Here is an 18,008-nt window from a genome sequence, read left to right on the forward strand (position 1 = left end):
TCAGAAATACATGGAAATTCTTGTCTCTAATTCTCAAGAGGAAACATGAGACCTGTTTTCTCTCTCCAACCATTTTTAACCAATAAACTTTGCTCTCCTTGTGTAAGACAACATAATAAATTATGTGTGATAAAAAAGAAACCTTCCTAACAATAGTGTGACTGTATTATGTTAAACACAGGTTTGACCCATGTTAAAAAAAGAAATGTTAGCTTAAATGTGAAGAGACTCATTGTAAGATAGAGCAAAATCGTATTGTAAATTGTAGGAAGTTGTAAGTGGCATCAGGGAGTGTGTAAATACTCACTTTACATATTGAAATTTGGGTTGGGGTGGAGGCAGGTGTTCCTTTATGTACAATTTTACCTGCCTAAACTGTCACCTGTATTAAGCAACAACTTGCCTTTAACAGTCAGTCAGCTAACTTCCCAGGTTGACTTTTTGTTCTAATTTCAACTCGTCTCAAGCAGCCATCTGCCTTAAGCAGCCAGGTTGTGTCACTGCCTTAGCTGGCTGCTTAATACAGGTTTAACTGCATGTTAAAATAGAGTTATTAAATTCGCGGACATGGTGAATGTTCTGCATGTCTGGTTGACAGAGGACATTATGTCTTAAGTCATTAGTCCTCCATCTTTGATGTGTTGGGGAAGTTGTCAGTTACTTGCGGAGAAAATATTAAGACAGGTACATGTCTGTCATTGCATAATCTAATTTTGACAAATGGCATTAACTCAAAGTGACCCCTATTTCTCAGCATCACATATCAGCAATCAAATTGTTATAACACCAGGTGCAAATTAAATAAAAGTGAAATTTTACAATGAGTCAGACATTTTATTTGTGCTTGAATGTATCTTGAAATACAGATATGTTAGAAATAAATTCTGTTTCTAGATGAATTTCTACTCAGGAAGGGCATGTGCAAAGTTCACCTCCTACTTTCATAATATCTTTTAAGGCAGCAGTACACTCATTTTGTTTCAAGGGCAAAATTTATTAGATCAGTTGATAAACTTATTTACCCTTACTAACTTTTTACAGTGTAAAAAAATTCTCAGGCGAGAGAACATTGTAAAATGATGGACAGTGCTAGTTCTTTAGATAGAAAGCATGAGTTGTTATTTTTGACACTGGACTTTTCTGTGTATTGAACTCTTGTTTTCTTAGTGTTAGAAAGTGAAGTAGATCAGATTGTTTGACATAATTTACTGGTATTGAAAATACAGAAAAAAATCATATATATTTATTTGTTTATAATATATAAATGAGATTTCACTATTTAATGCAATTAACATTAATTCCCTTTAACTTTATCTATTATGTAATCTTGTAAAATTGTTGCTTTCTGAAATGTATGAATACATAGCTAGTTTGAAGTATGTAATCACTAGCACAAAAAATATGTAACACATTTCTTTTGACACAGAAAATTCATTGTTTCAGTGAAGGAAAAAAAAACTTTCAATTTTCAGTGACCCCCAAATTAGCCCTAAGCCCTTTGACAGCAAAATTGAGTGGTGGCATGAAACCTTTACAGACACTCAGAGAGGAACATCAACGTGAACAAAAACCACTCCTGGACACTGACGAGGTAGGGTCTGTATTCAAAATGCTACTTTAGATGTGTATTGATAGATCCTGTAGGGTCTGATTTCAAAAAGGCTACTTTAGTTGTGTATAAATAGATCTTGTAGAGTCTGTATTCAGCAGTACTACTTTAGATGTGTATAAATAGATCTTGTAGATTGTATTCAAAAAGGTCTTAGATGTGTATAATTTTGAGTTTGTATTCAAAAGGCTTCCATAGTGTCGTATTCAGATGCAACTTCAGATGTAAATAGATTCCTGGGTCTGTATCAAATGCAACTTGAGATGTTAAAAAGGTGAATTCTGTATTCAGAAGCAACTTCAGTGTGTTAAATAGATCCATAGGTCTGTGTCGAATGCAACTAAGGTGTTAAAATAGATTCCATAGGTCTGTGTTCAGAATGCAACTTCAGATGTGTTAAATAACCATGTGTCTGTTTCAGAAAGCAACTTTAGAGTGTTAATAGTTCCTATGTCTGTATTCAGAATGCAACTTCAGATGTGTTAAAATAGATTCCATAGGGTCTGTATTCAGAATGCAACTTCAGATGTGTTAAAATAGATTCCATAGTGTCTGTATTCAGAATGCAACTTCAGATGTGTTAAAATAGATTCCATAGGGTCTGTATTCAGAATGCAACTTCAGATGTGTTAAAATAGATTCCATAGGGTCTGTATTCAGAATGCAACTTCAGATGTGTTAAAATAGTTTCCATAGGGTCTGTATTCAGAATGCAACTTCAGATGTGTTAAAATAGATTCCATAGGGTCTGTATTTTGATGCAACTTCAGATGTGTTAAAATAGATTTTGTAGGGTATAATTATAAGTGCTACTTTTAGGGTTATTGATAGACACTGTTGGTTCTACATTAAAATGCTACTTTAGATGTGTATAAATAGACATTGTAAGACTCATATTCAAAATAACACTTTAGATGTTTATACATAGATTCTCTAAAGTTTGTATTAAAATGCTACTTTTTGGGCTTATATCTCTAATGTTTATTGATTAACATTTTCTGTGAAAAATGCTACCTTATACATATGCACAATTTAAAAGACTATGATACCTGCCCGCTTAGCTCAGTAGGTAGAGCGTCGGTCTACGGATCGCGGGGTCGTGAGTTCGATCCTCGGGCGGGGCGTATGTTCTCCGTGACTATTTGATAAACGACATTGTGTCTGAAATCATTAGTCCTCCACCTCTGATTCATGTGGGGAAGTTGGCAGTTACTTGCGGAGAACAGGTTTGTACTGGTACAGAATCCAGGAACACTGGTTAGGTTAACTGCCCGCCGTTGCATGACTGAAATACTGTTGAAAAACGGCGTTAAACCCAAAACAAACAAACAAACAAACAAACAAATAAAAGACTATGGCTTTGTAAGGTCAAGATATTTACATATAAATAATCTTACAGGGATTGTATTCAAAAAATCTACTTAAGATGTTAACAACACTGTTTTAGATGGGTATGACTGATGTTACTTGATATACATGTAGATTGACATTTTAATACTAATTAAAATTTCCATTTGAATCAGTGAAAATTAAGCTCCCTTAAGACCATTTCAAGAAATGTCATTTATTTTACATTGATTGAATTCCAGGTTTAGAGCAATTCCTTTGATTAGCTGCTTTCAGAGAAATTAACTAATCTCAATTTAGATTGAATTTTAAAACTTCAGCATGATGTTTGAAAAAATAGCTTGAAATCAAATGAATTTTGTTTCCTTTAAGGAAGATGAAGACAGCCCTGTGAAAACCAGACCAAAACAGCCTGATTTTAATTGTTCAGAACAAAATCTAAACGACTCCAAAACCTCCTTAAATAACAGTGCTTCAAAACAAGAACTTCTTGAAAATAAACAAGATTTGCTTAGTTTAAAAGAAGAATTGAAAAAATTAAAGAAAAGTTTAATAGAACCTGAACCAGCAAGTGCATCATCAGATGATTTTCAAGATTTTGAATCTTACGAGAGTCAACAAAGTTCAAAACAATTAGATTCTTGTAACCAATCAGAAGGTGTTGATAGTGAGAACATAGGCGAGGGTGGAAAGGTATCATTAATTTCTCATTCTGGAACTTGCGATAGCATTGCTGAGAGTCACGGAAAAGGTTACACACCAAGCATGACCTCCAGTGGTTATGGGTCACAAGCTGTTTCAACCTTGACCTTGTCATCAGAGGATTCATTGAGTTTAAGGAGTAATGAGGATTCAGATTTACATAGAATGTCAAAACGACCTGGAATTGAGCATTGCAGTAGCGGCGACAGTGATGGAGATGATTCAGCTCAAGGTCACTCTAGTGCAATAAGGTCAGAGGTCATAGAGGAGGTCGAAGGACAAGTTTATGACTTGAATGAATGTTCAAGTAATGAAACTTTAGAAAATCTTAATGTAGACACTAATAGTGTTGAAGAGATTACTAACAGTATGAAAGATGAAAAGGTGGAGGAAATGTTGAGTGTAAATGCTGCAGAAAATTTTGACAAAAGTTCACTGAAATCTGATCTCACAGAGGAAGATGATGAGGACAAAGCATCTGTTAAACTTCACATAAGTGAAGAAGATCTGAGTGCTGCCAGTAAAGGAGAACTTGCTGATGGAAATGCAACAAATCTAAGTCAAGATAATGTGCAATGTAAAAATGAAGTGCAAAATATAGATAAAGAGGGGAAAGTGGCTATTAAAGATGAAAAGAGTGGAAACTTTGTAGATAACTTTGATGGAGATAAATGTGATAAATATGAAATAGAAAACCAAAACCAAGTTAGAAATAGTTCAAGATCAACCAAAGGCAGTGATAGTTCTTCCAATGCATCAAGAGGAGCTCTTTATTCTGATAGTGTAGATCCATATAGTCTTGAGGCAATGGAAGAACTGGAAAAGTTAGGTGATGAATTTGGCCCTGATAATTCAGAATTTGTCTCAATGAACGAAACAACTGATAGTATAAAAGAAAAAAGCGAAGAAAAGATAAGTCATTCTGATCAAGCTGGACCTAAAACAGGAAAGGGGTTAGATGATAGCTTGATACTAAAAAGTGGTTTGAATATGAAGCCAGAAAATCACAGTACACCAATTAAAAGGGAAGGGAGAATGTCTGGAATAAAGTCTGAGCCAAAACAAAGACCAGTGTCTTGCATTGTCATGTCAGATAATGATTTACTGGAAACATCTCTACAGGAGAAGAGTAAAAGGAACAGCCTAGATTTCTCAGATGAGCATTTGTCAGGTAAGTTCTGCCAGTACATTGATTGTGGTAATAAGTCATGGCTTTTACTTTGGCAAGGGAAGTAACTAACAAAACTGGGTGGTTAATGCATTTATGGACACTGGTATCCATGTTATAAAGTTTAAGTTTGACTTGCTGTGATAAACTTTTATAGTATGCATCGGTCTTTCACTGGATAAGATACTATAGTCTGTCTTACCCTGATTTAAATTTTGATTATAGTATGAAATTGTGTCTTAAAGTAGTTGTAAAGATGAAATAAAGTGAAGGATAGTAAATGCTTTTCCTCTTGCAGAATGATCTCTTTTCATTATGTTTTTCAAGTAGCGGCAAAATTTATATTGGTTGTTCATGAACTATGATAAAAAGTGACAAAAAAGGGAGCATTACATGGTGCAGTGCAACTTGCATTAACCCTTAGCTTGCTGGTGGCAAGTGATTCTGCCTTTGCGACCAGTGCAGACCAAGATCAGCCTGCACATCTGTGCAGTCTGATCATGGTCTGCACTGTTCGCTATTCAGTCAGTAAATGTTTAGTAAACACCCCTTCAAATGATAAATGGTACTGCCCAAATTGGAAGATGGACCAGTCCATTATAGAAATTTAGCATGGTAAGGGTTAAGAGATTACTCAAGAGGAAGGCGGAAGTGGTCTCCACACAAATGGTTTCTTAATACCGTATAAATTTTTCTCTAACAACACAAAAAATGATATCTTAATGGATGTGTTGTCTCTTAAGAGATGCTATCTCTCAAGCAGATTTAGTTATAATTTAAAATCATACAATTTTTTTGGCAGGGGCTTGTGCAGCTGATTGGGTAAAGTTGTTGGCTTCAAACCACTTGCCCCTCTCTGCTGGTTGATTGAAACCATGCTTTGCGTGTAGAATTCTTCATTTGAGGAAGCCTCCGAAAGGTCGGTGGTTCTACAGAGGTGCCTACTTATGCCAGAAACCGTACCTTGAGGGGCAGTCTTGGTTTATCATCAAAAGCTTAAAATGTTGCCACACAGCTTAAAATTGTGTTGGTATGACTAAAACCAACTAAAAAAAATTTGCGAATGTAAATTTGTGGATTTTAAAGATATGTCTAAAGGAAAGTTTTTGGACTAGATTTTGTGACTTGATCACAGAATGCACAAAAATTAGTTCCTCATAAATAATGATATTTCCTAAGAGTTTCCATTATGATAAATTTTCTGAAAGTGTGTATCTGTTTCTTGCAGAAGACTCTATGAGTGTGTGTTCATTTGGTTCCCGGGCAGATCTGGATAGATTATCTGAGGTACCAGTGCCATCATGGATTCAACCTGGTGAAAGTGTTATGGTGACAACATCAAAATCAGCCTCTAGGATGACTGTTGTTGTACAGTTTGTTGGAAATGTGGAATTCGCCAGTGGTCCTTGGGTAGGGGTTGAGCTTGATTTACCAGAAGGTTTGTAAATATTTGTTTGAACCTCTGTATAGCAAACTGAGCAAATCAGTGAACACTATACCTTGTCACCTCACCCCTTCTGTCTGTCAATCAGTGACATAATCCGGGATCCTGTGGTAACTTTTTAAGTACAAGATATTTTTGTACATGGAACTTGGTACATGGATAGATGACAATATGGAGAATGTGCACATCTATAAATTTTATTTCTATGGCAAAAAATGTTGTTGCAGTGGCAACTAATACTAAAAAATGTGACAGAAAGTGGATTCTGTGGTAAGTTATGATGTACAAGAGATTTTTAATGACATTTGAAGTTAATAATGAAAACACATAATTTATTTATTTTCTTAATTTTCTAATTTTGTTAATTAGTTCATGCACCTGTTCTATGTATAGGTCATTCACAAATGGTAGATTTTGTTGTAACTTTAAAAATGCATGAGATTTTTTTGTAAAGTCTTGGATGTAGGTAGAAGGCAGTATTGTGGAATGTACAGATCATTTTATTTTTATTCTGTCCATTCTTCCATCTGTCTGTCAATCTATCAGACACAAAAGTTAGATCCTTTGTTAACTTTCGAAGTACTAGAACTTTTATGAAACCAGTCCTAAAGATGGTAGGTTATCTGGAGAATATGCAAGTTTTTCTGTTGAATTTCAGTACAAAAAAAAAATGTTCTAATGGGAAGCAAATAGACAAAATTTAATGCACTGTCTGGTTAGGTGCTTTAGTTGCTGGGCATTAGACTTTTAAGGACGTATGCTAGAATTAGGTGCGAAAATTTTCCCAATAACAGAATTTCTTCAAACTTTGGATATTGAAGGACAATCATTTAAGAAACAAAAAAATGCAATAAAAATCATAAGTCACCGGTATCGAAAAAGAGTTATCTGCCCTTGAAAACGGCATTTCCCCCAAAAATGACGTTTTCAAGGGCAGATAACTCTTTTTCGAATCCGGTGACCTATGATTTTTATTGCATTTTTTTATTTCTTTGATGATTGTCCTTCAATATCCAAAGTTTAAAGAAATTCTTTTATTGGGAAAATTTTCGCCCATCTCATATACAGGGAATTCTAGCGTACGCCTTTAAACAATTATTTTTATTCTGTCCATTCTTCCATTCTGTCTGTCAATATGTCAGTCACAAAAGTTAGATCTTTTGTTAACTTTCTGATAACTAGAACTCCTATAAAACCCGTCCTAAAGATGGTAGGTTATTGGGAGAAAATGCAAGTTTTTCTATTAAATTTCAATTAAAAAAAAAATGTTCTAATGGGAAGCAAAATTAATATGACAAATGCTCTTCTCTGGTTAGGTGCTTTAATTGTTAGGCATTAGACCTTTTAAACAATTATGTTAAGCTAAAATATTGTATATCAAAATAAATTTTAGAGCAACATCGCACATTGCTTCCAGTGGTTAATATGCACTTTATTGGCTTTATACCAATTCTGTACAGTTGTCCTGGTAATGAATTTTGCTTGTGGCTCTTGTCTTCGGAATGGGCTTCGTCTTTGTACAGAATTTGACCTCAGTTTCAGTTAATACAGTCAATGTTTAAAAGTGTTTACGAGTCTTGTTTTAGTTTGCTTTGTACTCTTTTGTCAGAAAGACTGTTGGTTCCTGATACCTCTGATTAAGTACAATTTTGAAAAAAAAAAAAAAATGTTTTTCTATTGTAAAAAGATTGATGAATTTATTTCTCCTTTTCCAGGGAAAAACAATGGATCTGTAAATGGGATACCCTATTTCCGCTGCCGGCCACGGCACGGACTGTTCGTTAGGCACGATAAACTCATTATGGATAAGAAACGACGAGGGTCTAGAAAAAGTGCTGCTCATTTGATGAATCGTAAATCTGTTGGACACGGGTCAGGAAATAGTCCATCAACAAAAGGGAGTGCTTCATCCGCCAAGAGAAAATAGTTCCACCACTCACATATTAATATAAGAGTAATAAGAGATTTATTTTATCAAAAGTAAAAGTAAAAACTATATATGTGATAGTTTAAAATGTTTCATCTTCTTGCACCTGACTGAAAGGGGGATACTGCTTATACTTGGTATTTTCCTGTGACCTTGGGATAGCTGGTTGCAGGTTATTAAAATAGAATTGTTGTACAGGAACAGTTGATGAAAGACATGAAATTTTGAGGAATGAATAATTCATATCAAAGGCAATGGCATAAAGACAACATTTGTACAAAATTATGTTTTCTTGAGGAGTGATATTGACTTTCCAGCATTGCTAAAATATTTACATCTTTTTGTTCTGATATATATAACAAAGCATATTTCATCTATATGTACACAGTAGTATCAAAATCTTAAAATAGATATCAATATTCATAGAAGGTCAAGAAATCAATCTTAAGTCAGTGTTTTCTTTGTTGATAATTATTCCATCTATTTTACTTACATCAGATTTCCAGCGCTTGGCTAACAATGTGATTGACAGTATTTATTATGCCCCCCTTTGAAAAAGGAGGGGTATATTGTTTTGCAGATGTCGGTCGGTCGGTCGGTCGGTCGGTCGGTCGGAATGTAGACCTATCCGTTTCCGGATGATAACTCAAGAACGCTTAGGCCTAGGATCATTAAAGTTGATAGGGAGATTGGTCATCACCAGCAGATGACCCCTATTGATTTTGAGGTCTGTATGTCAAAGGTCAAGGTCACATTGACCCTGAATAGTAAAACGGTTTCCAGATGATAACTCAAGAACACTTGGGCCTAGGATCATGAAAGTTGATAGGGAGGTTGGTAATGACCATCGGATGACCCCTATTGATTTTGAGGTCAGTATGTTAAAGGTCAAGGTCACAGTGACCCTGAACAGTAAAACGGTTTCCGGATGATAACTCAAGAACGCTTGGGCCAAGGGTCACGAAAGTTGATAGGGAGGTTGGTCATCACCAGCAGATGACCCCTATTGATTTTGAGGTCTGTATGTCAAAGGTCAAGGTCACAGTGACCAGGAACAGTAAAATGGTTTCCAGGCAATAACTCAAGAACGCTTGGGCCTAGTGTCAAGAAAATTGATTGTTAGGTTGGCCATGACCAGCAGATGACCCCTATTGATTTTGAGGTCATTAGGTCAGAGGTCAAGGTCACATTGGCTAGGAACAGTTAAATGGTTTCTGATCTTCTTGTCCAAAACCATAGGGCCTAGGGCTTTGATATTTGGTATGTAGCAAAATCTAGTGGTCCTCTACCAAGATTATTCAGATTATTTCCCTGGGGTCAAATATGGCCCCACCCCTAGGGTCACATGGTTTATATAGACTTATATAGGAAAAAAAATTGAAGATCTTGTCCAAACCACAAAGTCTGTGGCTTTGGTATTTTGTAATGTAGCATCATTTAGTGGTTCTCTACCAAGTTTGTTCAAGTTATCCCTCTTGGGTCAGATATGGCCCTGCCTCAGAGGTCAAATGGTTCATATAGACTTATATAGGGAAAAACTTAGAATCTTCATGTCCATAACTTACATCTTTCAAATTTGGACCACATGTATAGTTTTGAGTGGCAAGATGAACCTTGACATGAGTTGACCTTGATCTTGACCTAGTGACCTACTTTCACATTTCTGTACCTACAACCTTCAAATTTGGACCACATGCATAGGTTTGTGTACTGAAAAAAACTTTGACCTTGTTATTGACCTAGTGACCTACTGACACATTTTTGAAGGTACAGGCTTCAGATTTGGACCACATCCATAGTTTTTTGTTCCAAAATAAAATTTGACCTTGATTTTGACCTAGTGACCTACTTTCACATTTCTCAAGCTACAGCCTTCAAATTTTGACCACAAGCATAGTTTTGTGTACTGAAATGAACTTTGATCTTGAGATTGACCTAGTGACCTACTTTCACATTTCTGAAGGTACAGGCTTCAAATTTGGACCACTTGCATAGTTTTGTGTTCTGAAATAAAATTTGACCTTGATTTTGACCTAGTGACCTACTTTCACATTTCTCAAGCTACAGCCTTCAAATTTGAACCACATGCATAGTTTTGTGTACCGAAATGAACTTTGATCATGAGATTGACCTAGTGACCTATTTTCACATTTTTGAAGGTACATGCTTCAAATTTGGACTGCATGCATATTTTTGTGGTCTGAATTGAAATTTTACATTGATTTTTATCTATTACCTACTTTCACATTTCTCAAGCTACATCCTCCAAATTTGAAGCACATGCTTAGTTCTGTCTACTGAAATGAACTTTACCTTGAAACTGATCTAGTGACCTGCTTTCACATTTCTCAAGCCAATGCTTTCAAATTTGGACCACATACACATTGTTTTGTACCTAAATGAAATTTGACCTTGATTATGACCTTGAGCTAGTATTGAAATTTGGAACATTCAAAAATGGCTCTGTGGATGGCGCCAAGATCAATCTGTAATCTCTTGTTTGGGTAATAGGTTAAAGGTCAAGGTCAGATTAAACCAGAATGGTAGAATTTTTGTTTACAGTGAGCATATAATTTCTGTTCCTTGTGCAATTACTGAATGCATCAAGGGGGGCATTTCGTGTTCGACGAGCTCTTGTTTTATCTGCTGTAAAGCAATTGATCTAAGTGGGAAGGCTATATTTCATGTATTTTGCAGTAACGTCAACTCATAAAATTTACAATAAACAAATGAAATTCCCTTTCGTTTTATCTTTAGAAGTTGAAATAACGAAATTATGTATCCGCAAATTCATGTTTTTTTTGCTGAAAAACACACAATTTCATGCCCACAGAGTAACTTCTGCTGTCTGTATTTTAAGAAGAAAACTCTTTTTGACAATATTAGTCAAGCAGCAGACGCAGTTTTTAGCTCATCTTAGCTCTTTGATGGTTTTTCTTCCATCTTTGTAGTCGGCAATAAAAAAGTAAAAGACAGTAAATAATAAAATTTACAGCCATTATTTGGGAGGGTAGAATGTTTATGACAAAGACATGCATAAAAGGTTGCAGACTCTTACCTCAAGCTTTCTGATTTTCGATTTTGAGAAAAGAGTCAGACTGGATTTTAGGGAAGCAATTAAAAAAGTAAACGTAATTTGTAATTTGAAATAGTACTATATAGAGCATTATAATATTATTTTAGATGATGGAAATGATTGGAGTGAAATTAGTTTAGGATTATTTTTAGTTTTTTATTGCAAGTAGAATGAAATAGCTTAATGGAGTTAATACTAGACAGTGGTATGGTAGAGCAAAATAGACTGTGTACGTATTAAACTAAAGAATACATATAGCTAGACTGAACTCAAGAATTCATAGCTAGATTATTTATGCTGAAATTTATTTATTGTTTTAGGTTGTCTGAGGTCAATATGTCTCGTATATATCTATCAACATACATGTGTGAACATTTATTTAACTTATTCTAGATAGTTCGTTAAATATACACGTTGTTACAGTGCAAAAAGTGGTTAACTGTCGATCACTATTTACGCTGATTTGACGACTTTTGTGAACATTTATTTTTCACATTCTACATGGCTGTGTCATATACAGTAAAAGGTTGTTGTGTCAGTGATGTTTTGTGTTTTAGTAAAAAGAATGCATTGCATGTAGAGTATCAGATTTGTATGTACAGTTATTCCAAATGAAATGATTGAAATAGCTATGTACCAAGGGCTCTGTTGACATCATTTATTTGTATAAGATAGTTTTCTGTTAAAGGGACACACCTCCAGATTTATATCAACTTAGAAAATGCTTTCTGTAGCTGATAATTGTAATTAAAAAGTGAAAATAAAGTGGATCTATGATTTGTAGGCATAATATATACAAAAACACGTGTTTTGGCAAATTTTAGGCATTATGTATATATTTCATGTGTTTGGATAATTTTATATAAAACATGTTTTGGTTAGTTCTTGGCATTATTTATATATAAAACACTAGTTCGATTGAGTTCTTGGCAGAATTAAAATATATAAAAACACGAGTTGGGATGAGTTCTTGGCAGAATTTAAATATATAAAACTGAGTTTGAATGAGTTAGTTCTGTGAAGTACCGGTATGAGTTTGGATGAATTCTAGGCAATATCTATGTGTAAAACATGAATTTGTACAGTTTCTAGGCAGTATTTATAAAGAGACCTTCCAAAACTCATATGGTCTGCTCCAGTTCTGTGTGTAGTTTTCCACCCAATTGCAAAGACCTAAGAAGCATAATAAATTATTGTGTTTGAACTTTATCAGTTGTCACACTACTTTATGTAATCAGCTTCTACTGCCTCTGGAACTTTCAACCCCTGAAGTATATTTTGGATCAGTTCAAGGCAGTAGTTGTGCAAAAAAACAAGTTTAGTTAGAGGCAGTATACACTAGTTTAGCTGTAGGCGGTATATAAAACAAAAGTTTGGAGGAGTCCTAGGTAGTATTCATAATATAAAACACGAATTTGGACTGTAAAAAATGTAGAAAAGCTCTTTCAAGTAGTAGAAATGTGATGTTTCATAACAGGACTTTAATTGAGTTTATATCTTATTTACGATTCTGTGTTATGGTTTTATAACAAATATACTGGCCCCGTGTTCACAAAACATTTTCAGTCTCAGCTGAGTTTGATAACGAAACTTTATTTGTCATTTATATATAAATGGCATGATTAAAACTAAATTTCAAGTTCATAACCATTTTCAAGCAACTATTCAGTAATGATGGTCAGTCTCAGTTGGAATTTAACCTTGAAGTTTTAGTAAAATTGATATTAAAATTTCAAACTCAAACTCAGCTGAGACCGAAAAATGTTTTGTGAACATGGGGCCTGATGTCTGTTCTGTTCATCTGGAGGTGTGCCCCTTTAAAAGCCCTTATTACATGTTTTAGTCACATAATTTTTTGTTTTTTAATTTTTTTTGTATTTGTTGCACATTATTATTAGCATGTGTTTTAGATATTTACATACATAAAAAAATTGTTTATGCTAAAATTGTTTGTTAAAGGTACTGATAGTTGTGTAGTTGTAAAGGGGCTTATTTTACAGCCATTGTGTACAAGAGTGTTTATATAAATTATTATTATTATTATTTAGATGAACCAGCCCGCCCGCTTAGCTCAGTAGGTAAGAGCGTTGGTCTACGGATCGCGGGGTCGCGAGTTCGATCCTCGGGCGGGGCGTATGTTCTCCGTGACTATTTGATAAACGACATTGTGTCTGAAATCATTAGTCCTCCACCTCTGATAATTCATGTGGGGAAGTTGGCAGTTACTTGCGGAGAACAGGTTTGTACTGGTACAGAATCCAGGAACACTGGTTAGGTTAACTGCCCGCCGTTACATGACTGAAATACTGTTGAAAAACGGCGTTAAAACCAAAACGAAACGAAAAAATATTTAGATGAACCAATTACATTTTGTGAACCAACATGTACATAAGCTAATTATATGTAAGTATGTGTATGCTAAGCTTATTTCAACTTCATTGTATATACATTTGAGTTAAAAACATAAATACATACACAACCATATTGCATACACATTTTTCAGTATCCTTGTACGTGAAGAGTGGAGACATAATATTTCTATATATCAACATGTAAAGTTTCATACAAGTTGTCTACCATTAATAAATTAATTGTAAATGTGTAAGTATTGAAAAGGTTATTAGTTTTGTATCAAGAAATACACTCAAGGACTTAAAATATGCCCCATCTATGTATTTGGAAAAGTTGATCAAAGAATATTTCCGTAATGCATATGTTTATGAAACATTCATAGTAATAAGGATGTAAAGATGGTAATTTGTCTGTGCTAAATGAGGCATGAGAATATGAAAATATCCATTTAAGTCTTTTACACTGTTAAAAGATAAACAAACAGATCAGTTCGTTCAATAATAAAAGGATACCAAATAGATTCCTACATTGCAACACTCCAAAGAAAGTGACATTGACGTAATTTAAAAAGTTCACATGGTGGTGTCAAATACAGAACTCTAGAGCTGCAGCCTGTCTAGTATAATTTTGGCGACTCTCCTATACCGATATAATTGGTTTGTGTTTGATATTTTCACTCTATAGCATTTAGATAAAAGATTTTGAGAAACTATCTAGAAGTCAATACTGACTTTTATAAAAAGATCTTTAATTTGATAAAGTTTGAATTTTTTTTATGAAAATGTTGTTCATGAGTTTGTAATGGACTTTCAAATGCAATAACATATAATTTTTTTAATTGCCAGCTGGAAATTGCATCTCACATGTATTACAGCATGAGTCAAACATGCACAGGCGACCAACAGCCACTTTTTCAAGTATCACAAAAGAAACCACCTTAGCAGAGATCAGATTTAATGAAAAATGATCAATGAATATAAAAATACTCAGAGCCATTTTGCTAAAATGAAATAATTGCCTTATAAGGATGAGGAGTTTTTGAGTGTATGCAATCTTGGAGTAATATTGCCCTCGTAAATTCACACAGTTATCTCCACTACAGAACTTGTGCACATTTCTCGATACAGATCTAATCATCTATATAAATATGTGAATGATATAATCATATTTATGAGTTTAAATGAGCTGCGCCATGAGAAAATCAACAATGTGTGTTTGCGACCAGCATGGATCCAGACCAGCCTGTGCAGTCTGGTCAGGATCCATGCTGGTGTCTTTCAAACGCTATTGCAATTAGAGAAACTGTTAGCGAACAGCATGGATCCTTCCGCGCAGTCTGGTCAGGATCCATGCTGGTCGCAAACACACAATGTTGGTTTTCTCATGGCACGGCTCAAATGTACATTAGGTAATTACAGTCTTTCAGTTTACTTTGTTGAACAAAGTGTGTCAGTTAGATATAATGGCAGATTTAGTTGAACAATATCAGTCATGTGTTCTTGATTTCACCATGCATAATCATGTAAAAAATGTTATAGATTTATGATTAGATATTTTAGAAATGTTGACATTTTGTGGTCATAGTTGTCTTTTAATTCATGTACTGCATGTGTCATTAGATTTTTGTCATGTCCAACAGTTTTATACATTGGCAAATTCAGAATTTTGGGTTATCTGGGGTCAGTTTTCAGGAGAGGTCCACTTCTGTTCTCTATTGAGTTTCTTAAGGCAGATAACTTTTTTTATATATAGTAAATTATGTACTCTGTTTAATTCTTGAGCACAAATATTAACCTATAAGCTGTCACAAATGTTAGCTTTTTATTTTTGAAATAAATTAACAGGCAGCCCCATCTCAACAGTTGAATACAAACATGTATGTTTCTTCCAAAAAAATAACATTGTTTTAAAAGCTTCGGAAAATGTAATTAGAGGAATTTAATTATTTATCATCCACTATTCAGATTGAATGTCCCTCATGTATTATATTAAATATCAAATCCATGGCATTGTAAATGGCATGATACAGACAAAAATTTGAATATCTAAGGTAGTTACTTTTGTGGCATAAATGGTCATATCATATCAACAAATACCATCTACATTACCTCTAGGTGCAAGAAATTACTGTACATATTGATTTCATATGATATTTTGTCAAAAATGTTGTTCCACCTATTTCTTTCTGAAAAAGCTTTTTATGGAGGTAAATGTGAACTGTTCTTTTAAAGGGAGGTAAATATTTTTTTATTAGTTACTGAATGTATTGCAAGTAAAGGAGTATTTTTATGAATATATCTTCTTAAGAATATCATAGTAAGAATATCATAGAAAGAAGCGTTTTACTTGAAACTACTCTTGGAAAAAATATTTTACTTACAAATTAAGAATAGCGTAGGAAATTGTTTAAAGCTTTACTTTGGGAATGGGTATTTACTTAAGAATGGTATGGAGAAGAGAGTAAAAAAATCTTTCAGAGGATCCTTTAGAATGCAATCAAGCAAAATTATAGTAGACTAGGTTTGACTGTGTCTGTTCATGAGAGGTTTTGAAATGTGCAACACCTCTAATGTTCCCTAGTACGGCTTAAGGGTAATTTTATTTCGTAGATGATAAATGGATCCCATGATCCCAAAGGACCAGAAAATAAAATAATACTGCATCCAGATATGAGGAGACATGTTATGGTGGTCACATGGCACTTAAAAGGTTGCTGTTGTGAAAGTTAATAAAGTATAAGACTTTGTCGTGATACGATTATTTTTTTTTCTGCTTTTCTGAATGTGTGCTGTAAAATATCACAGAATATTTGTCATATTAAATGAAATTTGAAGATAATATATTTAGGAAAACTGTTGTTTCTGTTGATTATGTTAAGTTTAGCAGCAGTCTCTACCTCAGTGCTTGTTTCATTTTTATTTCATTTCTCACATAAGAATTATTTACAATTGTTCTCGATATCCAACACTTACACAGCTTAAAAGATATGAAATTTGTCATTATAAACTTGGATACAATTTTAAACTGCCATATTTTGTTATGGTTGAATGTGTTGAAGTATGTTAACTTTTTTGTGCTATAGAAAGTCATAATTTGTTTGTCATTCCATTGTTTAAGAAGTATGTTGATTCTGAATATTTTAGATGTATTTATTAAGGGGTGAAAGCAAAACAGGTCTAAGTACAGTTGTATCAAGAACCACTTACACCTTTATTGCTTTTACCTTTATTGATGGAGTGGGAGCAAAACAGGTCTAAGTACAATTGCATCAAGGAATGCTTACACCTTTATTGCTTTTACGTTTATTAATGGAGTGGGAGCAAAACAGGTCTAAGTACAATTGCATCAAGAACCACTTACACCTTTATTGCTTTTACCTTTATTGATGGAGTGGGAGCAAAACAGGTCTAAGTACAATTGCATCAAGAACCACTTACACCTTTATTGCTTTTACCCCTTGATATTCCCTTTTTGCATACATTTGACCATTGGTCTGCATTGAAGTTACAACATTTTGCTTTTGTCATGCTTAAGATATATTTGGTGCAATAACATAATAGTATAGCATTCCATTGTATCATCTTTCACTATGTTTATTGAATGTTAGTTAAGTTAAGCACTAGAATATATATATTTTAGAATTATAAAATTAAATAGGGACAAGAGATGAGTATCACTGTGGTATAGATTTAATTACTTCTTTATGTACAGTCAGGTCTGTATGTTAAAGAACACTCTTTGAAGGATAGCACATAAATGGTCTTTATGGGCAGATTATCTTTATTCATGGGTTAAAATACACTCAAAATGTTTAAATAGGAAATGGTACATGTGGTTGACTATCCAGTCAGTCTCTTTTACAGGCAGTCTTTGTAAAGGTTTGAATTAACGAACCTTATCTATTTATATAATCATTAAATAAACTTCATACAGTCCTATTAGTATTTAAAGATGTAATGTTTTGTAGTTGTTAAACTTCATTTAGCTGTAGATGTGTATTGTTTTTGTATGTCCAAAGTTTTAAACATGGCAAATTCAGTGAATTTTGGGTTATCTGGGTCAGTTTTCAGAGAGGTCCATGTTCTCTATTGAGTGTCTATAAAGGCAGAAATTTTTAATATAGTAAATTATGTCTTGTTATTCTTGAGCAAATTTAACTATAAGCCTGTCACAATTCAGCTTTTATTTGAAATAAATTAACAGGCCCATTCAACAGTTAATAAAATTATGTTTCTTCCAAAAAAATAACATTTTTGAAAAGCTTCGAAAATGAATTAGAGGAATTAATTATTTACATCCACTATTCACTTGAAATGTCCCATTATTATTTAAATATCAAAATCCATGGCATTAGTAATGGCAGTAGACAAATTTGAATACTAG

General features: G+C 33.9%; 1 protein-coding gene across 1 annotated transcript in view; it reads left to right on the forward strand.

Moving 5' to 3' along the window:
• LOC123543332 (kinesin-like protein KIF13B) overlaps positions 1 to 17,079 on the forward strand; it is a 253,779-nt gene extending 236,700 nt beyond the window's left edge. Inside the window, exons 32-35 of the mRNA XM_053525922.1 lie at positions 1,392 to 1,591; positions 3,329 to 4,829; positions 6,055 to 6,264; positions 7,986 to 17,079. Coding sequence (XP_053381897.1) covers positions 1,392 to 1,591; positions 3,329 to 4,829; positions 6,055 to 6,264; positions 7,986 to 8,197 — 2,123 coding nt within the window. The 3' untranslated portion in view covers positions 8,198 to 17,079. The remainder of the gene's footprint in view (positions 1 to 1,391; positions 1,592 to 3,328; positions 4,830 to 6,054; positions 6,265 to 7,985) is intronic.
• Positions 17,080 to 18,008: the final 929 nt, after the last annotated feature.

Source organism: Mercenaria mercenaria, chromosome 16 (assembly GCF_021730395.1).
Source record: "Mercenaria mercenaria strain notata chromosome 16, MADL_Memer_1, whole genome shotgun sequence".
NCBI lineage: Eukaryota > Metazoa > Mollusca > Bivalvia > Venerida > Veneridae > Mercenaria > Mercenaria mercenaria.